The 27921-nt window shown below is 49.2% G+C and overlaps 1 protein-coding gene across 1 annotated transcript in view; it reads left to right on the forward strand.

The window, feature by feature from the left end:
• Nucleotides 1–16764, forward strand: part of Ttv (exostosin glycosyltransferase 1 ttv) — a 157228-nt gene extending 140464 nt beyond the window's left edge. The window contains exons 4-7 of the mRNA XM_077681185.1: nucleotides 1489–1737; nucleotides 13514–13726; nucleotides 14581–14741; nucleotides 16251–16764. Coding sequence (XP_077537311.1) covers nucleotides 1489–1737; nucleotides 13514–13726; nucleotides 14581–14741; nucleotides 16251–16620 — 993 coding nt within the window. The 3' untranslated portion in view covers nucleotides 16621–16764. The remainder of the gene's footprint in view (nucleotides 1–1488; nucleotides 1738–13513; nucleotides 13727–14580; nucleotides 14742–16250) is intronic.
• The last annotated feature ends 11157 nt before the right edge of the window (nucleotides 16765–27921 follow it).

Consider the following 27921-nt stretch of genomic DNA (forward strand, 5'->3'; position numbering starts at 1 on the left):
AGAAACGGCTCCGGCGCGTGTGTTTGCCCGTCGGCCGACCGGCCGGAGACGCGGCTGTTGCGAGGGTTAGGTTACCGCGCCGCAGTTGCGTCTCCGACCCCCCCGTTGCGTCTACGCGGGCCGCTCTGTGCTCCAAACCCCCGGTCTCGTTCACACGACCGCCTGTCTTTTTCCCTTTGGAGTTTGTATACCTTTACTTTATTCTCAACAGTAATTCTTTTGCCAGGAACGGGCGCCTTCGAGTTTGAACTTTGTGTCTTCTGTGTTTGATTTTTCCTTTTCACTTTGGCGGGAACATGGCTGATTGGAGCTAAGAAGCGTCTCGCGGATTGGCTGCAGAAAGCCTTGTTCCATTAGGCCCGCACGCTCCAGGATGCACTTTTTCCCCCAAATACGTCGTCCCCCACCGGACCGCTTGAAGCGAATATAACGCGGCTCCGCTGGCTATTGAGGGGCCGAGCGGCAGCTACACTAGGGGAGCCACTTGCTGCCGGTCGTCGGGGCCAGACGCCGGGAGCCCTTCGCCCGCCAACTATGCTTGATTGCCTATTTCTCCTATTTTGATGTATCAGTTGTAACGTTTCGCCTCTATGTTTTAAATCGAAGTGTCAATAATTAAACAAGTTAACTTTTTGAACCTCTAAAATCCTCGTGTGCTTCATCGCCGGACTCATCCTTCAACAGTAGCGGTGCTGGACCAAATTTCGCCGTTACAGTGCCTTCAATAAAGCTTGGTGTTGGGCTAGTTGGTATCGAGACATCAGCTGAACTTTCCACGACGACCACAGCATAAAAGGGGAAAAGGACACACGAAACGGTTGATGCGCTACTAGCAACTGTGAAAAGTTTAATGAAACAGACAATATATAAATACCCCTGCCACCTCGCATCACATCCCACTGCGCGTGCATGTCTAATCAATTCATACAACTGTTTTTTAGATACTCTGTCTCTCTTTCCAGCGACGAAACTGACGGAGTACTGACGCGCTCACCCTCGAGGCCCGAAACCATACAAAATGCTTCCCAGATTTTCGTTGTCACTCTATCCCGGGATTTACAGAGCACGTTCACAGTTGCTAGTAGCGCATCAATCATTTCTTGTGTCCTTTTTCCCTTTTATGCTGTGATCGTCGTGTAAAGTTTAGCGCTCTACGCTCCATGATGTTCACAGTGCCGCCACGGGTGACAGTTGGACGAATTTTCTTGACGACTGTAATAAGTATACGGGCAGATTCATTCATTTAGTAAATACCCTTACAATTTCGCCTGGGCGAGGTGCACTGCCGTAGATAGCAAGGTTAATGTGCCTTGTTCTTGCCGCGGAAGAACTTTTTCTTCATGGAAGCTCCGAGAGATTGCATGCTTTATTGCGCCATTTTGCCACAGGGCATGTAAGGAGTGGAAATATGAATGCTCGAGTTGACGCGTAAACATGAAGACATGACCCCTGAGGACGCCGTCCTTTTCTTCCGCCGCGTGTTCGCAGATCGTGCGCGAGCGTGTGCGCAGCTGGGAGTCCCACCACGGCGCCGTGTGGAACAGCCACCCGGGCGCCCTGCTCACGCTTCCGCGCTACGCGGGCGCCCTGCGGGACCTGCCCTTCCACCGGCACGTGACCCCGTCCGGCCACGAGCCTTCGGCGCGCTACACGGCCGTCGTCTACTCGTCGCTGCCCACCGCGCAGCCGCTGCAGAGGCTGCTCAAGACGCTGCTGCGCTCCACATGCCTCGCGAAGGTACGTACAGTCGCCCGAGCTGCCGCCGCCGCTGCGTTCGTAGCCAGACACGTGGGCGGAGAGCGACGCGTTCCGCGCGCGTTTTTCCTCTCCGGAAAACGGTCCGACGGCGCCAGGAGCACGCATGAAGGGTCCAACACATGGGCGGAAAAGCACGCGTTCCCGCACGCGCCTCCTTCCCGAGAACCGGTTTGGCTGCCGGATGACCCGCCGCGTGGGCCGCTACCGCGCGCACCCAGCCTGCTAGATGTTTCGACGCACCGCGTCGGAAACCGGATTGCTAGCACGGTGGCGGCGGGAGACACATGTCCGTATTAGCAATCCGGTTTCAACGCGGTGCGTCGAAACATCTAGCAGGCTGGGTGCGCGCGGTAGTGGCCCACGCGGCGGGTCATCCGGCAGCCAAACCGGTTCTCGGGAAGGAGGCGCGTGCGGGAACGCGTGCTTTTCCGCCCATGTGTTGGACCGTTCAAGGATACAGGACTGGTTTTGAATATTTGGATACAGGATCGCACATAAGCGTGTGGCCCAGGGCGAAACGCATGCGGAGAGAACGACGCGTTTCCCTGCGCGTTGTTTTCCCTCTCCGAATCTGGTCCGGCAGCCTTCACGCGGGTTCCTGACGTCTGCCGAACCGTTTTCGGAAGAAGTGAAAATGCGCGAGGAAACGCGCCGTTCTCCGGACGCGTTGTTACATTCGAGAAGGCATACCCCAACCGGGCTACGTCGCCTCCGTCATGTGTGGTAGCGCGGTGGTGAGCGGCCAGCAAAGGTTGCTGCCTTGGTGATGACGACAAGAAGCGGAAAGCAAACTTAGCTAGTTTACTGCATGGCGAAAGATGAGCCGAAGCAATACAGGAACAATGCCCTTACGAATGCCGTTACAGTACAGGAATCGAGCAGAGCGACATTATGGATTCGTTCTGTGTTCTCAGGGCTTCTGTGCACACGGCCCGAAAATAGTACAGACACACACAACACTTTTTCCCGGGTTTCACGAGGCCGGGAGTAGCGGCGCTCGTTGAGTCTGAGAGAGGGGCAGGGGAGGTCTCGGCTGCGGCGTCCGCTTCGCCGGGGAAAGTCTCAACACGAAGAACCGTTTGTTTCGTGGTTTGCAGCCGCCGAGGTTGAGTCACCGACAGCAAGGCGCCCACGCGCCTACCGTTCTCCGGCAAGGTATAACGTGTCCAAGGCAGTTTCTTTACACATCACCGTTGCACTTCGTAAAATTTGCAGCACGCGTGAACATGGTTGCATCGCACTAAATCGTAACAGCGTGTTCTGCTCTTTACGTACTTACATGAGTCGAGCCGCTGTGGGAGGCCTTGTCTACGTCGTCCTTCTGCGTGCTACGGATTTAACGCTTGGAGGAGGGGGGTGTCTCATAAAAGGGCGAAAAGTCTTGGAAGATTATCTGGAACATGCAGGCAGGCACTCACCTTGCGCGCACTGCCCGGAATTTGGTACTGTGCATTGGCAAATTGCTGTCCGGAAATTGATCCTTCAGTCCCTACTGCGTCGTGTGGTCGCTGCTCGAGTTCCTGTGTCAGATTAGCAGTGCCGGTTATCCGCTATGAGCGGGGAGTGTAGCGTGCGTCTCGCCCTTCTTTTCTTCTCACCCGAAGACGGGGCCATAGATGACCACGCCAAGTTCTTTTTCGGCGCGCTCCGTCCGTCGAGTGTACAAGTCGTTACCGTCGACAGCGTAGTCGGTGCAGTGGCGCATTTTCTTTTTCGGTGAAGATATAATGTTTCACAATGGTTCGTTTGATGCGTAGCGACGCAGCCTCGTACCGCCATAAAGGCGCGCGGAATCGACCGCAGAAGCCCGCATTACGTGGAGCGCTTGGTAGAAACAGGTTGACAAGGAAAAAAAGCCTCGGATCCCTCGCTTCTGCTGAAACGAGCGACGGTGGCCGATGGACTTCACCGCTCATCGCCTTCCACCGAGTCAGTTTAGAAGACGATGCGAATTGAACAAAGCTCGCCCACCACCGCTCTGCCGCCTACCCCCATCCCGACTGCGCGATTGTTTTCTCCATCGTCAGGGGCCGGTGCTCTCCGACGGTGCTGTCATTCCGTTGTCGCCTGCCGGAATTCGCCGAGTGGCGCCGCAGCAGCCGAGTGCCTTTGAACTGCTCTCCCGAGAGAGACGGTCTCCGAAGCGCGCAAGAGAATCAAACGACGCCCCCCGCGGAAGCGTGCGTGCCTCCCTGTGAAAGACGCCGCCGAGAGACGCGTAAACAACGACAGGCGCGACATCGCCCCGGGGCGTTGTCGTCGCCCACCTCTCGGCGAGAAGAAAAGGAGGAAATCGCTTCCTCGTCTGTCTTAATTTCCGGTATCTGCTCTGTTCGAGAGGGGCTCGCCCGCCGAGCGGCATTTCTTCACACCCCGAGCGCGAGATAGCACTCTGCCGCCGCGGCCGTTGCTTTTATCCTTCCCTCCCCCCTTGGGAGGCAGCGTTGGAAAGGATTTCAGTGCTCGAGCATTCTTTGGCGACTACCCCGGCAAAGTCCGTCTGTGTGTGTGGCGAAAAAGCGTGACGCCTTATATCTGCAAAATAAACGCGTAATTGGTCAGGCTGGTGCCTTCAGAATAGATAAGTTAGAATAAGTGGGTAGATAGTGTTTACTAAGCCGAAATGATAGAAATAAAAAAAAATGGCCGCGTATCTGCGCACTTCGCTGCAAATGTATTCGAAAGACGGTAATCTTCTGCGGCCCCTGCCGTGTCAATCTCTCTTCCGTTCCCCTTTCGTCTTGCTCCTCGACCCGGTCAAGAGGCATCCTGACTAGGGACGCTTCACCACCACCCTTTTCCCTTTCCCTTTTGCTCCAACAAACGTTTTTTACTAGTACTGGGTGATTCCACGTGAGAACGAACATGCTTGTACACGCGAACTTCTTGTTTTTTCCCATATTTTCATGAGTTATGCGCAAGCCAGATAATAACTTAAAACTGCAATCCGTTTTCCTCTAGCGTGCGTACTTCCCGAGAAAAAAAAAATGCAAAGGTGGCGCGGGTAGCGCGCAGTTTCCGGCGGCTGCAGTTTTTTCCAACTTTGGGGTTTTGTGTAAGCAAACGTTTGATCGTTCTGACTAAAATTTGCTGTAAAACAAAAACTACAGCAAAATTAGAAACAGGTCAAAACAAAATGTGCGTTCTGCCGTGAAGAAAAAAAAATTGTGAAATCGCGCCAGACGCCAGATTGTCGCTAACTGACGCCCGCTATCTCCGTATTTATAATTGTGCCCAACTTCTCAGTGATAGGTAATGTCAACCAGATATGCGTGAAACCGTCTCTAAAATATCGCTCGGGTAGAAAAAATATAAATATACGCAAAAAAAGTTTGACTGCTGTGCTTTTTCCAAAATTGCGTAACTTCAAATATACAAAAAAAAAAAAGCCGGTCTCGATTTCTTTCAAAATATGGGACACGAGACTCCTCAAGAGCGTCAACAATACCGCTGAAAAACATGTTAATCGACCAGATTTAGGGTAAATCCCCAAGGTGGAGTAAGTTTCTGTAAAGGAAAGGAATCTTTCCTTTACTGAAAAACATGTTGCGTAATTTCGTTTGTAGCGAAGTTATACGCGGCTGAAATCACGCGTTCGAGACGCGTCTCCGCGCCGTGCATTCCGCTGCTTTTCTGGCTTCGCGCTTCGATAAAAAAGTGTCTGTCCGCATTCTGCCGCCTCACCAGGGACGTTTCAACCTTTGAAGTGCTTCTGAAGAGAAAACCGCGTTTTTAATCTTTCGTATTTGCGACGTTTCGCCGAATAGGCGCCAGCACAGCTACGCCGGTGGCGAAGACTCGTCAAAAAGCGCGCCTTCGCGAGCGTGACGTTTATTAACAAAATCAAATAGCAGAAAAAAAAGGGGGGCACTTGTTCAAATAATGGGAAATTAAAAAAGAATTGCAATTGATTTCGATGTCGAAAAAACACCGACATTTACCAGGACACGCCCGTAGCGTGCAAAATCCCGCTGTGCAATTTAGTTATAACAGACCTCTGGTCACAGCGCGAGTAAACTGACAGAAATGGTCGCATGCGTGAGCTTCTCGGCACGATTAAAGTGAAATAACGCGGACGCCTGGTAATTTGCTGGATGTCATGTTAAAGATTCAAAACCATTTCTTTACGCCTCTCAGAAGACACGATCATAACCGCATAATTAAAGTGAAATGCTTGTAACGTTTCCGTTACAACTTGGACGTTCGCACATTCAAACGCAGCTCACCAAATTTCTTGTAAGCGCCACATGAAAGATCCTCCTTGCGGATGTGCTGTGTAACCGAAAAATACACGTTGCGGCATCATAAAGATTACAAAACAAATTTTAGACAGCCCAAAATGCTTGGTTCCTTTATTACAACCGACCCTTTATCTAGCCTCACGGTAAGTCCACGCGCTCGCGGCATGTCCACGCGGACCTAGCGGCCCGTGGGCAGGAGGTGCTGGCCAAGATTGGGGCCTGCGAATAAGGCCCCACTCCGTCGACGGCCCCACAGGGCCACTCTTCTCTCAATAAAAGTTGTTACTGCTACTACTCTCCCGGATGGGTGCGTCACAGCCGCTGCTTGAATCATGGTTGTCCATGCGCACAAGCTCGCTGGCTACCTTATTACTTGTTTCAATATTCGGTTTGTCTCTACCTTCGGTGAGGGCAGATGTTATGGCTTGCACCTGCACCCGTCGCCTGCACCCGTCGAGGAGAGGCAGTAAGTTTTTCACCATAGTTACCCTTGGGAGGTCATTGCACCCTCTCTGTTGCACCCGTCCGGCACCGGACCAGTTACGGCAGTCGTAACACCAAGAAAACTCTGTTTGTTACGCCCGCAAAGGCGTGCTTTTTGACGCGTCATCGCCACCGGCGTAGCTGTGCTGGCGTCTATTCGGCGAAACGTCGCAAATACAAAAGATTAAAAACGTGGATTTCTCTTTAGAAGCACTTCAAAGGTTGAAACTTCCCTGGTGAGGCAGCAGAATGTGAGCAGACACTTTTTTATCAAAGCGCGAAGCCAGGAAAGCAGCGGGAGTAGCGGAGACGCGTCTCGAAAGCGTGATTTTAGCCGCTTAAAACTTCGGTACAAACAAAATTACGCAACATGTTTTTCAGCAGTATTGTTGACGCTCTTGAGAAGTCTCTTTTACCTTATTTCGAAATAAATCCAGACGGGCTCTCATTTTATTTTGATTTTTAAAGTTGCGCATTTTTAGAAAAAGCACTGCAGTCAATATTTTTTTTGCGTAGTATATTTATATTTTTCTAGGCAAGCGATATTTTGAAGACTTGCGCTGCTGAGCACGAGGTCGCGGGTGCGATTCCCGGCCGCGGCGGTCGCTTTTCTGGAGGCGAAAAGCAAAAATGCCCGTGTGTACGAGATTTCGGCGCACGTTAAAGGAGTACTGACACGAAATTTTTATGTTACATTTTTTTCGCTGCTATGCGTGCCTACCAGCCCACTAATCATAGAATGACAGATTAGACGGTCGAGCGCAGCGTAAACATTCATTTACGGCGTCGTTTATTCGTGCCAGTTTCGGTTTCGACAAAAAAAACGCCGAGCGGCCGCCATGACAGCATGTATCACATGGCGTCACCATTCTTGCCGTATCGCTGCCTCTCTAGAAGCGCGCGCGAGCGAGCGCACGCGCGCGCCCAGACCGGCCGAGGTCTTCGCCGTCCCCACAGGCCCGGGCAGCATGACGTCAGTCCCGAAACCATGACGTGTACACACGCCCGAGCAGCGCGCGCCAACCACAGCCAGCGCGTTGGCTTCGTCACGGGAGCCCCGACGTCGCCAGTTTGGGGCACGTAGCAGATTATGTCACGTCGACCCGCTCTGGCCTTTCTCGTGCGGGCGAAGATTAAAATGGATTTTAAATCTGTTTCGCTGAACGGTTGCTGTTGAAACTTGCTGGGAGATATCTCCTGATAAAAAGGAAGCGTTTTACATAGTTATCTCAGCTTTGAAATTTCGTGTCAGTACTCCTTTAAGGATCCCCAAATGGTCAAAATTAATCCGGAACCCTCTACTACGGCGCGCCTCATCGCCTGCGTTGCGTCGGCGCGTTAAACCCTACAATCAATCAATATAATAAAGACGGGTTTACAGATATGTACCACTGCCAAGTTCGTCACAATTAGAGATACGGACATGGGGGGCGTCAAAGTTAGCGACAATCTGGCGTCTGGCGCGATTTAACAATTTTTTTAATGATTTTTTTTCTTCACGGCAGAACGCACAATTTGTTCTGTCCTGTTTGTAACTTTGGTGCAGTTTTTGTTCTAAACCAAATTTCAGTCATAACGACCAAACTTCGCCGCGCACAAAGCCCCAAAGTTGGAAAAAACTGCAGCCGCCGGGAATTGCGCGCCACGTACGCACGCCAGAGGAAAACAGTTTGCGGTTTTAAGCTATTCTGTGGCTTGCGCATAAATTACAAAAATATGGGAAACAACACAAAATGCCCGTGTACACGCATGTTCATTCTCTCGTTCGTTTACCCTACTACTACTCCCACGGTAAACACGGTAGAGGTTTGCCTAAATCGGTTCAATTTTCCTGCATTCCACCCCTGGCGCGCCGTCTGTTGCAACCTTTCGTTACTCCTGGATTGGGAATGCCGCCATGGAGTCTAGGCCTGAGCGGTTGCCCTATTTGAATTTCGTGTTCGAAACACTTTGAACGTGTGTTTCGTTTGCCATAGCAAAACTTACGCCGGCGACTACGCCCGCGACTACAAGGACAGTTAACGGAACTCTTGAACGACAGGTTTCTATAGGCGAAGCATTTCCCAACTACCAAATCCACCTCCACCGTGCTTCTGGTCATGCTTCTAGCGAACGTGACACTGGGCGAAGAAAAGAAAAGACGAAACACGTGGTGTGTTTTGTTATTCTTTTATTTTATTCGTCCAGTGTCACGTTCGCTGGAAGCATGAGTTCAGTAGTTAGTGAACGACTCGCCCAACTTTCCGCTTTAAGCAAAATTCACCATCGGCCGCAACTCTTCCATTACACTGCGGCCGGAACGAGCAGGCGCGCAATGCGTGGGAGACGGATCGAAGCCATGGGAAAGCGTTTGGGAGGATCGCACGTAAGCATCTCCAGCGGCAAGGTTGCCAAGCCCTTCGACAGCGCGAGTCGGAAGCGGCGTTTATCCGGACATTCATGAATCTTTCGCATTCACAATTCACCAGGAGCTGCTTAGGCGTCCCTGGACTTTCTGCGTCGTTTATGTCTCAACGAAACCGCAAGGACTTCACAAGAGAGAGAGAGAGAGAGAGAGAGAGAGAGAGAGAGAGAGAGAGAGAGAGAGAGAGAGAGAGAGAGAGAGAGAGAGAGAGAGAGAGAGAGAGAGAGAGAGAGAGAGAGAGAGAGAGAGAGAGAGAGAGAGAGAGGAAATGTTTATTGAAATTATTGAAAAGGAGAAGAGGTCGGCCTGAGAAAATGATCTGGTTGGGCCTGCTGCTACTTCCCACTGGGGTGAAGGTACTGGGGATAAAAAGAGATAGAATTGAATATGGAAGGTACGGGAAAGGACAATGAAAGCGACAAATGAACTATGTACAAGCAGCAAAACCAATAAACGTCTCACATACAACGGGGCGCTGAATCAGATTATAACAGTTCACTTTTCAGCACATGACTATCGTCTATGAAAAAAAAAAAAAGAAGAAACTACCGAGATTATTATTTCGCAGTCTTAAATTTCGTGGAAACCTAGAGCCGAGAATCCAGAGAGGCGTCACTAAGAAATATAAGCAATCTGCCATCATGTGAATGGTTCGGCCCCTGTTTTTATTTTCTGCGGGAGGTGGCAGTCAGTGCACAAGTTTTACTCCTGACTATAAATCGTACGTTCCTCGCAGCAGGTATACATAGCGATACGCCTACTCGCTCCCGTTGAAGCCCCGATTGCGAAGTGGTTTACGTAAGCCTCGAACGCATAAGGCTGCATGCAGTCAACACGCGTGGGCTCCGGCTGCACTGCGTGTGTTGCGACATTTAAAAGGTTGGATGGGGTAATTAAATGTCCCGCTGCGTCAACGGGTGAAGCCACTGCTTGCGAGGCACGGGGCGGGGAGGCACTCTGCCTTTTTGGCTTAAGCGGTATAGCGTCACTGCGCGCCATATAGTAGTATACGCCCTCCATTCTTGAGGCCGTTGGACAGTCTCTCTTCCCGGGCAGATGGACATTTATTTGCAAGTCTGGGAGTGGAACATATTGACGCGTACACCGAATACGCATTTGGGGTAGCTTTTGTGTTTAATCACGGTGCGAAAAAAAACTGTGGTTGATTCCCCTGTCATAGAAATCGGTAAAACACGAAAGTGAGCATGATTTGCGGGTCGGTGGCCGTCTTGTGGGTGTGCTTGGCGAGCGACGTCCTACTGGCGGGCCGCTTCAGCAAAGGTGTACTGGCATAATTTCCGTGACGGATATGACGTCAGCGAAATCTTGGTGTATCCCGGCATAATACACATTCGCGTTGAAATAGACAACCCGAAAGCGAACAGCCCTAAATATAGCATACTCTTTAGTGCTAAAGGTTGCTTTCCCGCAAGAAGACTCTGTGTGCGGGGGTGCACCCTTTACAGGCAGACTGCAATTTCGTGTTAAAAAAAAAAAGCAATGGCGCAGCTTGCAGTATTTATTTTATTTATTTATTCAAGATACCTTACAGGCCCACGGGGTGGGGCATAGAGTAAGGGGGAGCACATAACATCAACAGAGTAAGTTTACAAATTATATAACACCGGTGGGCAAGACTAACAACCAATATGAAGTCAACTGTATCAAGCAAATACACACGCCAACACACACACACACTCACAAAATCGAATCTGCGCGCGAGCCTCGAAACTTGAAGTCGCGGTAACAGAAATTTTGTTACATTTAGTGAAAAGTTAGTCAAAAATACACAGTATTTAGTCAAACAGCATTTAGTCAAAAATGAACAGGATCATACAGGACACGATAAGCCCATCAATGCCCTTTGAAATATCGGACACTTGCCGAAGGCGAGAAAAAATAACTAGTAAAAAATACAAACAGTCTAATTGTCAGCGAAAAGTTCAGAAGCAAAATAGTCAGACGCAAGGCGCCTAAAGGTTACACGGCATGACACAGATGCGATATGATCGGGAAGATCGTTCCAAAGGCGTATAGCACTTGGGAGGGCAGATGAGTTAAAAGCATGTGTGGTACCGTAAATGCGTGAAAAGCTGTAGTGGTTGAACAGTCGATGTGACGTGATCGATGGTCGTTGAAGATTAAACGGTGGCGTTGTCGACGCATAAATGTACTTATGGAAAAGGCATATAATTGCAATATAGCGACGGGTTTGCAATGGCTGGAGACAGCATTGGCGTTTAATTTGTGTGATGCTAGAATGCCGGTTATAATTTCGAGTTATGAAGCGAGCAGCTCGATTTTGGATGGATTCAATCATGTCAATTAAATATTTTTGAAATGGTGACCAAATGGACGAAGCGAATTCCAGTTGTGGAAGAACGAAAGTTTGATACGCTAGTTGGCGAACATATGATGGGGCATGCCGTAAATTTCGTCGTAAGTATCCAAGTGATCGAGATGCTTTTGCACAAATGGTTGAAATGTGGTCAGACCAAGACAAATCGGGAGTTAGAATGACACCTAGATATTTGTATGTCGACGTTCGCATTAGTGAGCTACCTTTTAACATGTAGGGGAAGTCGGAGTTATTATGTTTACGACTAAACTTCATTACTTTACATTTGTTTAAGTTTAGTGTCATTAGCCATGTTTCACACCAGCTGGACAGGAGATTAAGATCATTTTGAAGGGCAAAATGGTCATCACTGGAGGTTATTTCGCGATAGATAATGCAGTCATCAGCAAAGAGCCGCACACTACATGTGAAATTTTTTCTCAAGTCATTGATGGATATTAAAAAAAGTAACGGTCCTAGGACGCTGCCTTGCGGCACACCAGAAGTCACGTCAGAAAAGGGAGAAGAAAAGTTGTTGACAAATGTAAACTGTTGTCGAAGGGTGATGAAGTTGCGAAGCCAGATGGACATTGCAAGGACAGTGCAAGGCTGGAGGAACAGCATGGCGGCCCCTCTCCCTTCGTCGAAGACCCGGCTGTTGCACCTCACATGGATTTCCGAACGTGCCGCTGAAAGTTTTACTGGCAGGCCCGGATCGTTTAGTCCGCAGCCTTTGACATCCCTCCCAAAGTGGACCGCGTTAGCACGCGCTAAAATTTAGAACCCGCGGCACCCGGTTTCGCGAACTCGGCGTCTGTGGTCCCCACTTCAGGCGCGAACGCACGTGAACTGGCGAGGAGAAGAGCAGGCGAGAGATGGCGCCGTGAACGCTGGACAGTGTGTTCTCGAAGGTCGAGCTGAACGGCGCCGGACGCTCCTCGCGAGGCGTGCGCTATTTTTGTAGCGTGAGCTACACTGGCCGAGATTGAGCAGTTTCGCGTGGCTCCTGGAGAGCCACGCTGCGCATACGCGAGGAGCAGTGACGTCACACGGCGCACAGAACGTTGCTCGCTGCCCAACGTCTCTGACACACTCCACGCGCCCAGCGTCTTCGTCGACCTACGTTCCGGACGTGGCGGCCCGGTCCACTTGATGATCATGCGAGGGATGGCCGGGTGTGGAACCGATGGCTCGTGCGTCGCAGCAACACCGGCGTGCGCCTGTGGAACCAGCTTAGCTCTGGGGCGATTGGTGACACTACGCCGGAGCCGCTTGATAAATATACATCATGTCACATAATGCGTATACCGTGTGTGTGTCATTGAAGCATCAGTAAGCATGAAATCAAGCTAATCCTAGACAACCAGGAAAGCTAAGAATAACGAGCTGAACCTCAGCTCGCGCTACGTATATCCTGGCATAGCCGAGCTAAGCCACTGCTAATTTTTTTTCTTGGTATTTTTTAGATCACTTCACGAAGCGCACGCTCACGTGCGCGCGGTCTTTCGTCTTTTTATTTTCTTCTGGTAACGTGATACGGCGGAACTAAAAGCTTAAAAAGCTCTGCTGTTGAAACGAAGAGCGGCGGTGAAGGGGATCTTCGCCAAGAAGCGAGTTGGAGCCAGCAGCGCGCGCTGTAACCACGATGATTCGTTGCGCGACAAGCACTCCTTTTCATCGCCGTCTTGGCTGTGTATACCCCAACAGTGATCATTCACCGGTCGCCACCGGCACTGCGCGTTTTTCGTCGTCGCCACTTCGGACTTTGGCGTCACAGAGCACGTGAAAAGGTTGCTTAACTGCTCAGCATGAGTCAATGACGTTTTTCGACGCGTGGACGACAGACTTGCGGAGCAGCATTTGAGCGGGCGCAGTTGCATGGAAGCGCGGCGGACACACGGACACACGTGCGTCCGAGCGACCGGGTTTGCGACGCGGTGCGGCAAAATGTCTTTGCCGAAGCGGCGGACTCGTTTAGAACGAGATTGCGCTTAACGGGTAAAATATCATCTTCTTTTCCACACCTAGTCTTTTTGCAGTCGCTGCACGAATTTAAAAGCAGATTAAGTGCGAGAGACCACGGAAACGACTTGTGTCACGTTCATAATACTCTCAGTAAGGCACTTTTGCGCCGCGCGGAGTAACAGCCGGCTGCGGTGATGGGGCGCAGTGGAAGGGGGTCGTCTGGCAGCCGGACCCATTTTGAGCCGGAGACGCACGTGCAGACGCGTATGTGTTTAGGTACCATTTATTCGAGTGAGCTGAGGGCCCCGGGCGTCGGCCGCGCAGGTGCTGATCGTGTGGGGCGGCGAGTCCCCCGCGCCCTCGGCGTCCCGGCTCCTGCAGGGCGCGGGCCTGTCGTCGTCGGCCAGCGGCCGCGCGCCCGTGCACGTGGTGGTTCCGGCCCAGCGGGCCATCAGCGCCCGCTTCGCCCCGCATCCGCTGATCACCACGCACGCCGTGCTGGCCTTGGATGAGGACGTGGCGCTCACCGCCGAGGAGGTAAGGCTTTCCCTCCTAGCTCCGCTGTACTGCGGCAGAGCCAACATAATGGCCCTACTGCGAGGCCGGAAATGGGTTCGGTCTGGCATGCTACAAAAGCGCCACGAGGAAGTCGTTTGATTGTCTTGCCTCTAAAAAACGGTTCCCTGATATGGGTATTTAGGTTCGTGTTCATCCCCAGCTTTCTCGCCTCAAATGCTGGCGGTTCAGGAACCTTGTGAAAAAAAAAAAAAAAAGAATTGCACATAAGTGCTATTTTTTACAGAGCAAGGACTTGACTAGTGAGTGCTGTATAGAAGTGACGAGTTTTTGCGTAATTAATCGTCAAAAGTTACTGCCTATTTATTTGAAGGTGATAGTTTCTATGGCCCTGCAACCTGGTGGAGCTGTGCGCTAGACTTTAAAACTGCGCACAGTGCAAGCTTTTGCCTCTGGTATTAGCTGCGCAAAAATACTTTGCATTACGCTGGATAACTCCAGGGTAACCGGTTCCGCGTTGAGCCAGAAGATAAAGAGGCTGCCACCGCAGGGCCCAGAAAGTTCTCTTTTCAGGACGAGAGGACATCGAGTGGAGGAAAGTCAGACTTGCAGAATATTCTGTTGGATATTGTTGGAAGTTAATGGGAATCAGCCCGAAAAGCACGTGCGTATGATATGATGATGGTGCACTTGTGAAATATTTCGCGTCTTTCTGTTGTTATTCTGGTGAACATGGTTGGGTAATGTTTTTGGTCAAGTGGGCACCTCTGCGACTGGTATTTCCTGTTGCTCTTTTAGCTGTGTGTGGCTGTTGGCGCTGGGAGTGCAGTTGGAGCGAGGCCCATTTCTTAATCACCCTCTCCCTACGTGCGCAGATGGACTTTGGCTTCCGGGTGTGGCAGTCGTTTCCGGAGCGCATAGTGGGCTACCCGGCGCGCTCCCACTACTGGGACGACGCCAAGGCCGGCTGGGGCTACAGCTCCAAGTGGACCAACGAGTACTCCATGGTGCTCACGGGCGCGGCCTTCTACCACAGGTGGGGGTCGCCCACAGGCCGTGTGACGGCGGTGGCTGCCGTATTGTATTGTATTTATTTATTTATTTATTTATTTATTTATTTATTTATTTATTTATTTATGTATTTATTTATTTATATTTTTATTTATTTATTTATTTATTTATTTATTATACCTTACAAGCTCAATTAGAGCATTGAGTAAGGGGGGATACAATTTTCAAAGAGTAATAGGGTGGTCATCAATAACATGGAATACACAGAAAGTAACACACATCGTGGCAATGCATGTCTAGTCACTGACACTCAAACAAATGTTATAACGCGAAGGTTTGCCGATATGCAGAAAGCTTGAATAACAAGAAATTCAGGGTACTAGAAAGAAACACAGTAAAAACATTCGGAAGGCCAAGGTATAGAATTCAAGTGAGCAGCAACGGCAGTGCGACTGAGCGACAAAAACTGGGAGAACAATAACTTAGATACATCGGAGGTAAGCACAGTAAAAAAAAAAAAAATCGTAAGGGCCAGGTGTACAACATACACACGCATTTTCCAAACACACATATCACGACTGGGATTGCGCGCCCGAATGGACAAGTTTCTGTTGTACCGGGCTCTTTAATCATTAGGGAGGTGAGAAGGAGTGCATGCTAAGAGTAAGAAGGTCAGAGTGCTTGAAGGAGGCGGCATCGTCGTTTTGTCGCCGGGTCAGCTTGATAGATAAATCTGGATCTGGAATCGGCATCGTGTGAAGTCAGTGTTATCCTGTCTGAAGAAGTGTTTTCAGTCCAATGTTCCCTTCGCAGATACAGAGGTACTTCACCTGGATGGGACGTTTCCCCTGAAATGGTTGATTAACGCGGTGGGCTTTCTTTCACAACTTCGACGTCGCGCGAGAAAGCCAACCGAAAGGGGCATGCCCTGCGGTGGAGTGGAGCTTGGACGTTGCCTGTCGTGTGGCAGAGTCAACTTTTAGTGTTCTATTCGTAAATTTTGAATATTCAGAATCTTTTAATACTTCAGATGGCAAAACTGTGCAGCAAATCAAATTGAATAGCAAATACTCTTCACGCTGTATCCCGAGTTTTGAATGTTCCCGTATGTGAACAAATTATAATAAATAACTCGGGGAGCACAGTTGAGGGCAAAAGCAAAAAACAAGTTTTCATCAGTGGGCTGGAAATCGTTTTGGAGACAAGTCCAAAGAGATGGGCATAGTCTCACTGGCAGCGCGGGGCAGGAGGGGGTGGAAGTCTGCATGGGGGACGCCTTTGTCTTGCAGTGAACCTAAATAGGCTGGTGATGATGATGATTATTATTATTGTGGAAGCGTTCTCTGCAAGCGCTGTGCAAAACATACATCAGACTGCGGTGGAATTTCACGCATCGGGAACAGGGTTGGTTGCGAAGTTTCATGAGCCAGCTGCGAATGCACCAACTGCGGTGGAGCCGGTGTAGTCCACCGACAGAATGGCTCCTAGGGAAGGTAAAGTTCCCCGTTTTAAATTAGAGGGTGTTCTGTGGCAGGTACTACCACGACCTGTACAGCCAGTGGGTTCCCGAGAGCCTGCGGCAGACGGTGGACGCGGCGCACAACTGCGAGGACATCCTGATGAACTTCCTGGTGAGCCACGTGACGCGGCTTCCCCCGGTCAAGGTGACGCAGCGCAAGCAGTACCGCGACGCCTCAGCGGGCCAGTACCCGTCCCCGTGGAACGACCCCGACCACTTTGTGCAGCGCCAGGCCTGCATCAACGCCTTCGCCACCCACTGGGGGCACATGCCGCTCGTGCGCTCCTCCCTCCGCCTCGACCCCGTGCTCTTCCGGGACCCCGTGTCCAACCTGCGCAAGCGCTACCGCCGCATCGACCGCGTCGTCGGCGCCGGCCGCAGCTGAGAAGAGGGGAGAACCAAGCCGTCCCGCTGCCCATCTCCTCGGACTCGGATGTCGTCGTCGGGTGTGTGCGCTTGTGGGTGATCATCCGGGGCACGTGTCCCGTGTTGGGTGCTCTCATCCGCTGGGCATCTCCGCCTCTTCCTCCCTGCGAACCACCCGAGTAGTCACAGCCACTGGTCCCGGAAGTGTGCGTTCTAGTCCACACGAGCCCAAACGGGCCGCTCTGCATTACCCGCCTGTGTCGCAGGCAGACTCGCTGGGGACGAGGACAGTGCCGGCCATTCGGGGGTGTCCATCTGTTTGGGGGCCCTGTGGGCAAACATTGTCGGTGTGGGGGGTGTGGGGACTGTGCAATTCGTGCTTCGTGAGAGAAAGCCTCGTTACGCTTCGCCCTTTCAAAAAGGGGGCGAGTTGTGTTCGGTTCCGGTTGCTAAACACTCAAGTTCATATTGCATACACTCAGGTCTGGGCCATGCGCGCTTTTTCCTTGTCTGCCATCTATGTAAACCTTGTGTTGTTACCGATTTGTAGAGTTAGCGTGGCTGGGCACGACGATGTAAGCTCATGGGGAAACAGTTCATTGTATGCGAGTTGCTGCTTCTCATCCAAACAGTAAGTGTTTCTTGCACAATTTCTACAAAAAAGGCTGTTTACGTACGCAGAAAGCACTTCCATGAAGATATTGTAAAGCACTTCTCGGTCTCCTCCTTTCCTCTTTGGTTTCCGCCATGCTGTGACGAGGAGCATTGTCTGCGTGATACGTTCTGTGTCAAAACATGTTACTGTAGAAGAATAGGGTTGCTTAGATATTTTTCATGCATAGCCACAGGCTTTTGATTTTTTACTCATTTACTCATTTGTGCCCTGCATTTCTGTCTGCACAGGGTTAGACTACGTGAAGCCCTTACATGAGTGTATGCAATATCGGGAAATGGGGTGCCATGTTTTTTATTACGTGTGGTTTATTATATTTCTTTTGATATACCACACATTGGAGGACACTGAAATGGCGGGGGATAGTTTCTCCACGCCCAACACCATTGCCCTTGTTGCATTTAGTTGCTCTTTTGTTGAGTGTGCCGTTTTGTTCGTTCCAGTACTCGGAGATCCCAGCGGGGGTTATTTTAGTTGAGCTTTTACATTATAAGTAAGCAGAGGGTGATGTTTAAGTTTTTTCTTTCGTAGGCCTTTCGTAGCCTTTTGCTATTGGACCAACGCCGCTGGTGCTTGTTCTTGTTAACGTGGCCGGCACTCATTTGCTCAGCGCTTGGACCGTGAAACGGCTGTACAGAGTTTGTTTATATGCGGCCTTCTGATGGTTCGAGCTGTGCCCGCAGAGGTGGTGTGACTCTTTTGAGTGATCTGTTTAGCTTTTTGGAAGCTTCGGTTATTGCCATGTTTGCTTATGCCCTTACTTAATATTTTTGTTTGCTTGAAATGTTGCTTCCTTCCTGAGATGGGTAACGGAGCCTGCAGAGCCTCTCTCTCACTATGCTTCCACGGGCTGTTTTGTTTTGTGGCCTGCCGGAGCGATAGTAGGCGAGGGGGTGTGGCGACCTCGGAGCAGCCCACTTGTGATCCTCTAGATTGCTCAGATTGCTTGGAAAATGCTCTCGGAGGGCCGTTCCTGTCACTGCCAAAGACAACGAAGTTACTGACAGAAGATGCCTGAGGTTCCTGCGTTGGCCCCCGCTCTACATTGCGAGACAAGTGCGCTAGAGCGTTTTTTTTTTTTTGTTTGTTTGTTTGTTTCTGTTTAAACTTAAATGCTCATTCTGCCAGGAACTGGGCTCTCCCTTTTCACATGCCAACGCTTTGCCGAGCCAAGTTGAGCCATGTTTGGCTGATGGCAGGGCTCATCTTTCACATTGGAAATAAAAGGCCTCCAAAGCCAAGAGCAAGTCAAATTACAAAAAGGAGCTAGTTTTGGTGTAAATTACAATTCCCGAGTTTGTGGTGTTTTGAGCGCTTCGGCCGATTACTTGGTTAGAGAAGGAAAGAAATAGCACGTTCATGCTGATATTTAGTTACTCTTGCGGTAGTTGTTGGAACACATAAGAGACCTGGCTAACAGGCTGAGGGACTCGTAATTGGACGAAAAAGCACAGTTTGATCGAAGATATTTGCTGAACTTGCTAAACAGTTTTCCTCATTTTTGTGAGCAAAGAACCCCCGGGCCCAATTAATAACGCATTACTCCTACGGCGTCCTTGCCAACCCAAAAGTTGCATTAAGGAATGTTTTCAGAATTTTGTTCAGAGAGCTTAGGAGACGTGTTTGTAGTATGTTACAATACTTTAAGTGTGAATTCAGATACTATTGTATGCCTACGCTTGCATAGTCATAGTTGATTATTTTGTGCCAACATGAGTAGATAGCATTCGTAATTCTTGTTTGTTATATATGCGTTTAGTAGAGCTTATCCTTAAAGTTGTTGATGTTTTCTTTTTTTCTTTTTTTCTGTTCGTGTACATGTTTATGCTAGCTACAACTTCACAAGCAGCTTGCTTTGCACTTACTCTTAATATAAGTATGCAACCCTTAAGCAACTCTTACTTTTGCTTTAAGAAACACTAGCTTTGCTTTGTTTCAGCTTTAGCCTCCCCCTACCCGCCCTTTCGAGTCGTCATCTCTGCTGATTCACCTACTTAACATTCATGTCAGTGGTGTCTGCGGCTGAAACGAGTTTGGAAAAAGTGTGGCACGCAGCCATCGGGAATGTAGTGGCACGGTCCTTCTTCAATCTCTTCAGGAGCCATTCAAACCAGAAAGAAAGGAGGGTGGCATCTCTGTAAGCAATATGTGCTCTGCCATTATTTGATGCCCTAGTTCGTTGCACTATCTTGGGTTGGTGGTTTTCTGTTCTCTCGTGCACCAAACTCCCTGCACTGCCTTCATCACTCCAAGGGCTGACGAGAGGAAGAGAAAACCGAGAATTGGCCCCACAAGTGAAGGGATATTGAGCAGTAACAAATTATTAACATTCCTAAATTATAGGCACAAGGGCTGCACTGCTGGGCAGGAGAGAATGGTATCAGACGAATTCAACCGAGCGCGCCAGTGGTGCATTCACCATGTACAGTAGCGCCACCTTGTGGCACGAAACTAAACCGTGACCCAACCATAAAAGACTGCTTTTCAACCCTAATCACTGTCCAGAAACATTCCAGCATGGAAAATGCTGTTCCATAGCTGGAGCAAGTGACGGAGCTTGCCACGACACTGTGTGTCCAATGGACCTGGAGTACATGAAAGCACGTTAGGTTCGCTACCCCCCCCCCCACTTTCCCACCGCTGAAATGGTGCCTTAAACATCCTCAGGCAGCCTGCTTCATCAAAAGTCTGGGCATGACACATCCTCCTTTTGCATTGCAATCAGTGGACACCGAGTTGTTGTTCTGGGGCTCAGTGTGACAGGCTCCCTAAATTGATTACGAGAGACCGATAGAATCGACACATCGCTTCATACGTGAGTGGTCAGCTAAGTGCAACTCGTCTGCTCAGAGGACGCAGTAAATGGTTGGTTCTTGTCATACACCCCGGAGTGTGGTTGGATTAGATGGGTGCCTACTGACAAGCTAGCCGGGCACAGATGTTCGACGGTAGCGCAATAACTTGGCCACGTAAGGCTCAATAGTCATGTTTGAAAAACCTGTTCATGAGTTGCCGTGCATGCAGTTCTCAGTTGAGAACTGTTGTTGTATTGTCATCCTGCGATATTGCACATGACGGCTTCGTTGTCTATTATTGGCAGAATGCTCTCGGGCTTGCGTGTTGGCGTTCAGGTTGTGTTTGTTTGCACAGAAACCGAGGGTGGACGGCTTTTGTACATATGTGTGTGCGCTTATTGCAGGCTGTGCGTAGGGGCGTTCCCTTCGTCAGCACTGCGTAGGGACCTTTTTGTAGTTTCCTGCAGGCTGCAGACCTGTGGTGCTTGTCACCAGACGAAAACGAGAGCCCTCACGTTTGTCTTCCTGCGAAAGAAATGTGAAGGCTTTCTTGGGCAGCTCTCCTGTTACTCTTCTTCAGCTGCCTTTCCTGAGCGACTGACAAAAAAGGGGAAACCCTCCCGTCCACACCAGGCCAATGTCGTGACAATCTGTTGTCCCCCCTACAAGAACGGAATGCTCTCGTCTCTGATCTCTAGCTAGCTTTTACCCCGGGTTGTTTGTTTCCTTCATTGTCCTGCAGAGCACACTCCGGCCACCATGCTTGCACCGTTCTTTCACGACTTAAAGGTGCCAAGCGCGTTCCAATTGGCAGTCCACGGTGTGGAATGCAGCAGTTGTGGTGCGGCAGGGAACGTGTGAGGTCACTGTTCTCTTAATTGCAATAACTCACACCACGAGACCACGTCACCACCTGTCCCAACAGCAAGTTCCCCTACAGATGCTGCACTGATGGCTGTCACCAAAAAAGCGTGGGCAGTGATTTCTTTTTGAGCGGCTTGAGCCCTGTTGGACACTCCCCGTTCATCTTCCACTTCAGAAGGAAACTTTTATAATGCTGCAGCAAACACTTTTCCAAGCCTGGCTGTCTTGTTTCACCACCTTCTTTTGTCAGTTCAGTGTGGCCGCCACGATGAGACACTTGCTCTGACGAAGCGTTAGCTCCTCATGGGGGCAGTGAACGACTTTTGAGGGGGCTCTCGAACCTCGTGTGTCGTTTAATTCATGCACACTGAGTATCTGCTAGATTCTACTGTCTAGAGACAATCTAAAGAAACACGTTGGGCTTTCAGCACCCCGTCTTTCGCTTGTGCGGTAGCGGGGTGTCCCTGCATGTATTTACACGTGCAAAATGTTTAGCTTGTAGCTCCAGTGCACTCTACAGTAGTCTCACCAACAATGTGCTTTTCTTTTCCCTCACTCATTTTGTTTGGTCTCGGATGTCGCCGCCCTGAGTTCTTCAGCGACACATAATCACCGCCTTGGCGTTCAGCAATAATACCACCGATACATGCCAGATTGGGTATAACATTACACTCTACCTGAACACGTGCACCAAACTTTCTGCCCTTTTCGTTTGTTTTAAACAGCTAGTATAAGAGCAGTTTTCTTCCTTCATCTCGTTTCTCTACTGGAATTTCACTACCCTGCCAGTTTTTACATCTAACAGGTTCGCATCCGAGGACCTCCGAATTGAGGGCGTTGCAAATGTTGAATGTCATTCTTTTAACATTGTTCTGTGTTTCCTGGTTCCTTTTTGCTATGAACAAACGTTTCTTGCTCTCGTTCTTGCTTTTGTTGAAGAGTTGTTCAGACTTGCTGGTGCGGGGCACTTGGCGCCTGGTTTGAGAGTACTATCAGGTTCGCGGCCTAAGTCGAGTTTGTGTGACTGCTGCAACGCTTGCAGTGAGACAGAGTGCTTGAGTAGGAGTTAGGTAAAGTAATTTATCTCCCCAGAGTTTGTAGACCATGTGCGACACATACGTAGCAGCGCCATCTGCCACACGCATGAACAAATGCAGTGATGCTGCTCCATGCTTATATCTCTGCTTTTTTTTACAAATAAAGTTTATTACGAGCAACGCTTGAGCCCCGTGTGTCAATACTGTTACGTCCTCCCCATGTCCTCTTTGTCCTCTTGTAACAATTTTATGAGACAAGCGGACTTGCAACACGTGTGTTGATTTCTGTGCAAATAGCAACTTTTTCTTTCAAAGCACATAGTGGTTTTGTTCGAGTACTTTTGAAGCCAAGTGAGTGGTACTTTGTGACTACCAGTACGAAAACTGAAATTCAGAATTTATTGGATGAGCTGTGGACACCCATACTTAGGAAATTAAAGGAGCGCTGACACCAATTTTCGTCGTTAATATTATTGCACAGTTCGCTTCCTTCACTCAACAGAATACCCTGGCTGAAATATGAGCGGCCTGCGATGCGAAGAACATAGTTCAATTGGATCTCATTTATCGCGCCGACGGAGCAGCGCGCGGAGCGGCACTCAGCAAATGGACATCAGCGTGACATCACTCCAGGAGAGGAAAAAGTAGTGACGCGACAGCGCGTGTCAAAAACTCGTGACGTCACTTCATGCGTGCGGCCCCACGAGCAGCGAGTGGGCGCAACCCCTCTCAAGCGGGCGCCGGTGACGTCCGCACAAAGCGGTGAGGGCGCGCTGAAGTATTTGAAGTGCTGTTTCAGGTTGGCCAGACCATTAAGCATCGATAAAAGCAATAAAAGTGTAACATAAAATTTTCGTGTCAGTGCTCCTTTAAAACTAAGCCACACAAAGACTTTCAAGAGTTTTTTGTGACAAACCAAGTAGAGTGAGTGTAAATAGAATTCCTACTTAGCTGATCATTTCATGGCAGCTTCTATTTCTCAAGTTCAAGGATTGAGTTTAAGGGTAGCACAAAGTTCCAAAAAAAACATCCACCCAAAGTACCGTGATCTCAAGTGAAAAATACAGGATGGGGAAACTGTCGGGGCAGGAGAGAAAAACTACAAAAATGTGGCCGCACCGCCAACCAAAACTGCTGAGATATCAAGAAAAAATCCGGGATGGGCAAACTTTCATCTCAGTCGCGAAAAGGACAAATGAGTGACCACATCAACACATGAGTAGATGATTCGCGTTTATTTTGTTCACTCATCGAGGCTAAAGTCATCAATTTTAGGGGGTGGTTGATCTTTGGAGTCTTTTAGTAAATTGAATATTTCACCCCTAAAGGGGGCTGGGCGATGTTTTGGGGTAGGGCGTTCTCTTAGAACTTTACGGTAGTTACTGTTACTATTCTTATTACACATAATATGCCACTGATTGACATTTTTTTATTGGCTTGTTAATTCTATTATTCTTACAAACCATAATTACAACACTTCCCTTGAGCAAGAAAGGTTTAGCATGTGAATTATGAACTTCCATTTATTTGCTCGGGAGGAACCTTTGGGCACAGGAAACGGGCGTACAATGCACAAAAAATTTGGTCATGCCTCTAAAACCTCCAGGAAACATCTGCACCAAATCTGATGGTGAAACTAACTGAGTGCAATATTGAATGCCCGTTATTTTATCAGTAACATCTCGCATCTTGTGTTTCAGAGCTGAAAATGAGAGGATAAGTTCCGTCAAGTGCACTTTATGCCTAAATTTTGTGCGAGGTTCCAAGGTGAGTGTGCAATATGCCGCACAATAAATGTCCACAATGTTTGCCCTGTCATAGTCCAGAGTGTTGTTCACGCTAGTGCCATCCTGGCACAGAAAAGAGTTCGTGTTGGCACTCACTGAGTGCCAGGAAACCCATTGGCCATAGAGAAGTTTACCTTGCTACGATGTCGCAATCAGTAAGGCAGGTGCAAGGAGATGGCTCTACTAATGATTACTCCCAAACCCAGGATTTCAGCACGAAGTAGATCTGAAAGAGACCAAGAAGATTGCTAATTAAGAGACAAGCCATCGCCGTCCGCACATCTTCCTCGGCCTGATGACATCACAGGGGGCAAGCTAGTCTCGTTCGTCGGCGTCAAACAAACACGCTGCTGTCACCCTAAATGTGTATACTCGTGCATATTCTTGTCGTACATCTGCCCTCTATTCAGGGTTCCAGATGACTCCAATCACTGGCTCTTTGAACGCATACTTCGCGGGCTAGGGCAGTGACAGGACCTGGGTCTCTTGTACCACCCTCTCAACTGTGGAAACTGGACTTTTGAACAATGGGTCTGGCCCCTAATTAAACATTTTCCATCAAGTGTCCCTTACCATGGTATCCTGGTTATATCTAATAAGCATCTCTAAAAACGTTTCAGGACCTGGGCTCCTAGTGTTTCGCAGCTATATTTCATCCCCATCCCATTCCCCTGTGCCTCTGAAGGTCTGATGTAGGAACAAGAAGTAGTTGTCCTGCACAAGGGAAGTACTGTGCAAATATTTCAGAGCGTATTTATGAGCAACTTTACTTCAAAATTGTCACAAAGTCAGGGAAGACGCAAGGTTCTTGTATTTAGAAAAGTTTAGTGGAGTGAACTTGCACTTCAAAATAAACTGTCGGGAAAAGAAAATGTCGAGAAAGCAGTCGAACTGATTTACATACCCTGTTCTTGAAGCTGTTTGAGAATTTGTTTTTGCTCAAGTACAACAATGTCACTTCGTTTGCCAGATGAAATTTTGTGTATTTGTCTTAATAATTCGCTTGCATTGGTGGTTCAATTTTGGGCCATGTATTTGGTTTAAAACAATGAACAGTACATTGTATTTTCAGAACATGAAGTTGAAGGGATACTTTTTTTCTGTGTCTCCATAAGCACCCCAAAATGTCCCGTTACACCAAAATAAATGCGTCTTAGTATCTGCATTTTAGGCACCCAGCACATGCAGCCCAGTATATGTACTCCAGGATACCTTTTCAAGTATCTCTGCCCAGCCCTAAATCTGAGCATGAATGACTTGGAAAAAATGATGCGTGTTGCTTTGCTCAATACCAACTATGTGGGAATACTGGATTAATAATCAGGTCTCCTATTGTATACGTGGTATTCATTGAAAAGTTTAGCTGTCAATTTCTTTGCTTGACAACACTGAAATGGCCACGGACATGACCGAAGCGCCACGGCTTATGCCACTGCGGCTGCACGCCGAAGAATAAAAATAACACCGGCGTGCGTCGTCTGCTCCATTTCAACGCGATTCTCAACGGTGGTGTCAACAGAGTTGTCATTAATCGCACTCACATTGGAGTCGAGGCATTACTTTGCGTTCGGCGGGCTAGAGCTTGGAATGTCCAACCACGGCCCCTGCGATCAGCAGAGGCCGTGGTCCAACTCGTACCATGCGCTTAGCACAGACAAGTACCGCCATCCCGCGGAGTCCGACGTAACCAGTGACGGCGCATTTACGTGGTTGCCTGCATGCGTGGATCGCTATTGAATACAGGCTATAGATGATATTCACTGATAATTTTAGCTGTCAATTTATTTGCTTGGCAACCCTGGAAACGGCCACGGTCATAGCGCGGCTTGTGCCACTGCAGCCGCATGCCGCAGAAAAAAGAACACCGGTGTGCGTCGTCTGCTCCATTTCAACCCGATTCTCAACGGTGGTGTCAACAGAGTTGTCATTAATCGCACTCACATTGGAGTCGAGGCATTACTTTGCGTTCGGCGGGCTAGAGCCTGGAATGTCCAACACACATCATGTGCTTAGCACGGAGAAGTACCACCATCACACAGAGCCCGACATAACCAGTGACGGCGCACTCACATGGTTGCCTGCATGCGTGACTTGCCTGCGAATACAACCTATAGAAACAATGGGACAAGTTGGGAGTATGTACATGCTCTCTCCTTATGCAGTCACAGAGATTATTTACCAGCGTCATCCTGGCAGCAAATTTAAAAGCGCAGCCGCTATATTCCGTTTTTGCGTGTATATCAGTGCCGACTGCTGGGGACATGCACTGTTTTCAACTTCTTTGTGGCACTCCCGGAACAGGAAGGTTGATGCTGGTTCTCTCAGCACCAGGTATTGAGGAACTTTTGGGAGGCTTCCAGCAGCCTGACGTCCATTAACAAAAGAGTCTTAGTACTGGGCACTTGATACGCTATCATCACACTTGATGTGCGGTGGCTGATTTTATTGTTGCTACAAGGTGAGATTTTGTTCCTGTGTGGGTACAAGCGTGGCACTTCCCGTGTGCACCCAGCGCCATCTATTGTATCGCTTAGAACATTCCTCCCAATCTTTTAAAACAGCAACTCTGTTGTTCGGCTTCATTAGCCCAAGGGTAGAAATGTGGGTTTGGGAGCAAAATGTCTTGGGTTCTAGCCCCAGCAGTGTCACATTTTGTCGCAAGACTCGTGATTTCTTTTTTTACGGTAAAATGTTCTCATAGCGCAATTCTGCGCACTTCTTTCATCTATAAGGGTGGCTTTGTATTTTTCAGGTCAATTTAGAGGTGGAGCGCTGCATATCAATGCGTTAAATTGACCTTTTTCATCGCACGGGAGTGCCGAGTTTGTACATAATCATTCCCCCCCTCTTCCCTATGTGTGCCACCTCATACCCGTCACAGACTCACAGGCACCCGAAATTTGCGAAATCCAATCGGCTACGCCGCTATGCCAAGGAAATGAAAGTGCATGCATTGTGGCTGTGTCAAATATATGGCCTTGTTTTATTAAAGCGAAGCTTTCTATGCTTCACTGATGTCGTACGATGCCGCGCCCAAATGAACTGCAGGAAAGCCAACTTTACACGGTGAGTTTCACAAAACGATGATGATGATAAGCGACGGCACATCAACCGCCTCACACACACAAAAAAGAGCCCCGTGACCCCCATCCTGTGGTCGGAATTTGCCTTGGGTCCCTCACGTTCTGAAGCCGACGTCTATCTGTCTGCGCCATTCTGAAAATGTCGAAGTAGTTGGATTTTGGACTTGTCCCTCGCGTTCTGAAGCCGACGTCTATCTGTCTGCGCCATTCTGAAAATGTCGAAGTAGTTGGATTTTGGACTTTGACTCAGGTTGCATGGGCGCGAGAGAAAGATTCGCGTTTTAACCATCTAGTGCTGTCATGAAATGTGATCAAAGCTCAGGCTCAGATAACTATGTCATAGAACCCGTACTCTGTACGCTTCCTTTGTATATGGATAATCCTTCAGAAGTTTCAACCGCAACCCTTCAGTATTAAATCAATTTTAATCTTTGCGCGCATGCTTATAAAGCTCATTTACGCCATCGAGAAAGCTCATGACATCATCTGTGCCTCGCCCCAGACGGCCGTCAGGCTCCTGTGACGTATCCAGGCGGTTTGGCGCTGGTTCGCGCTTTTCCACCTTGTGCATCACGTCAGAGTTTTTGGGGCTGACGTCACGTGCGATTGCGGCCGGTCGGGCCGGTCTGGCGCATGCGCACCCGGACCGGTTGGGATGCGACGAGGACAGTGACGTCAAGTAGGCCTTCCTGTCATGGCGGTTGCCTCGGTGTTTGGTTCACCGAAACCGAAACTGGCACAAATAAATGAAGCTGTAAGCATTTATTTACGTTGCTTTGGACAATCTACCGTGACATTCTATGATTAATGGGCTCGCAGGCACACATAGCCGCGAAAAAAAAAAAACAGATTTTAAATGCAGAGCATTTCAGTAACTCACGATGTCACCCGCGTTGACGTCCGTCGTAGTGCGCACCGTCGTTGTCCGCACCCCTCCCCCTACACTATATAAAAAAAATACTATCCGGCGCCTGGTTTCGATCCCTCGACCCTGCGGGCGGAACGCAATGTACATGGTGCTCTACCCACTGCGCCACAAAGCCGACACAGAATGGGAGGCTACGAACGCGCCTTATATCCT

The sequence above is a fragment of the Haemaphysalis longicornis genome, unplaced genomic scaffold (genome assembly GCF_048455015.1).
Source record: "Haemaphysalis longicornis isolate Haplotype H1 unplaced genomic scaffold, Haemaphysalis longicornis Haplotype H1 scaffold_8, whole genome shotgun sequence".
Lineage (NCBI taxonomy): Eukaryota > Metazoa > Arthropoda > Arachnida > Ixodida > Ixodidae > Haemaphysalis > Haemaphysalis longicornis.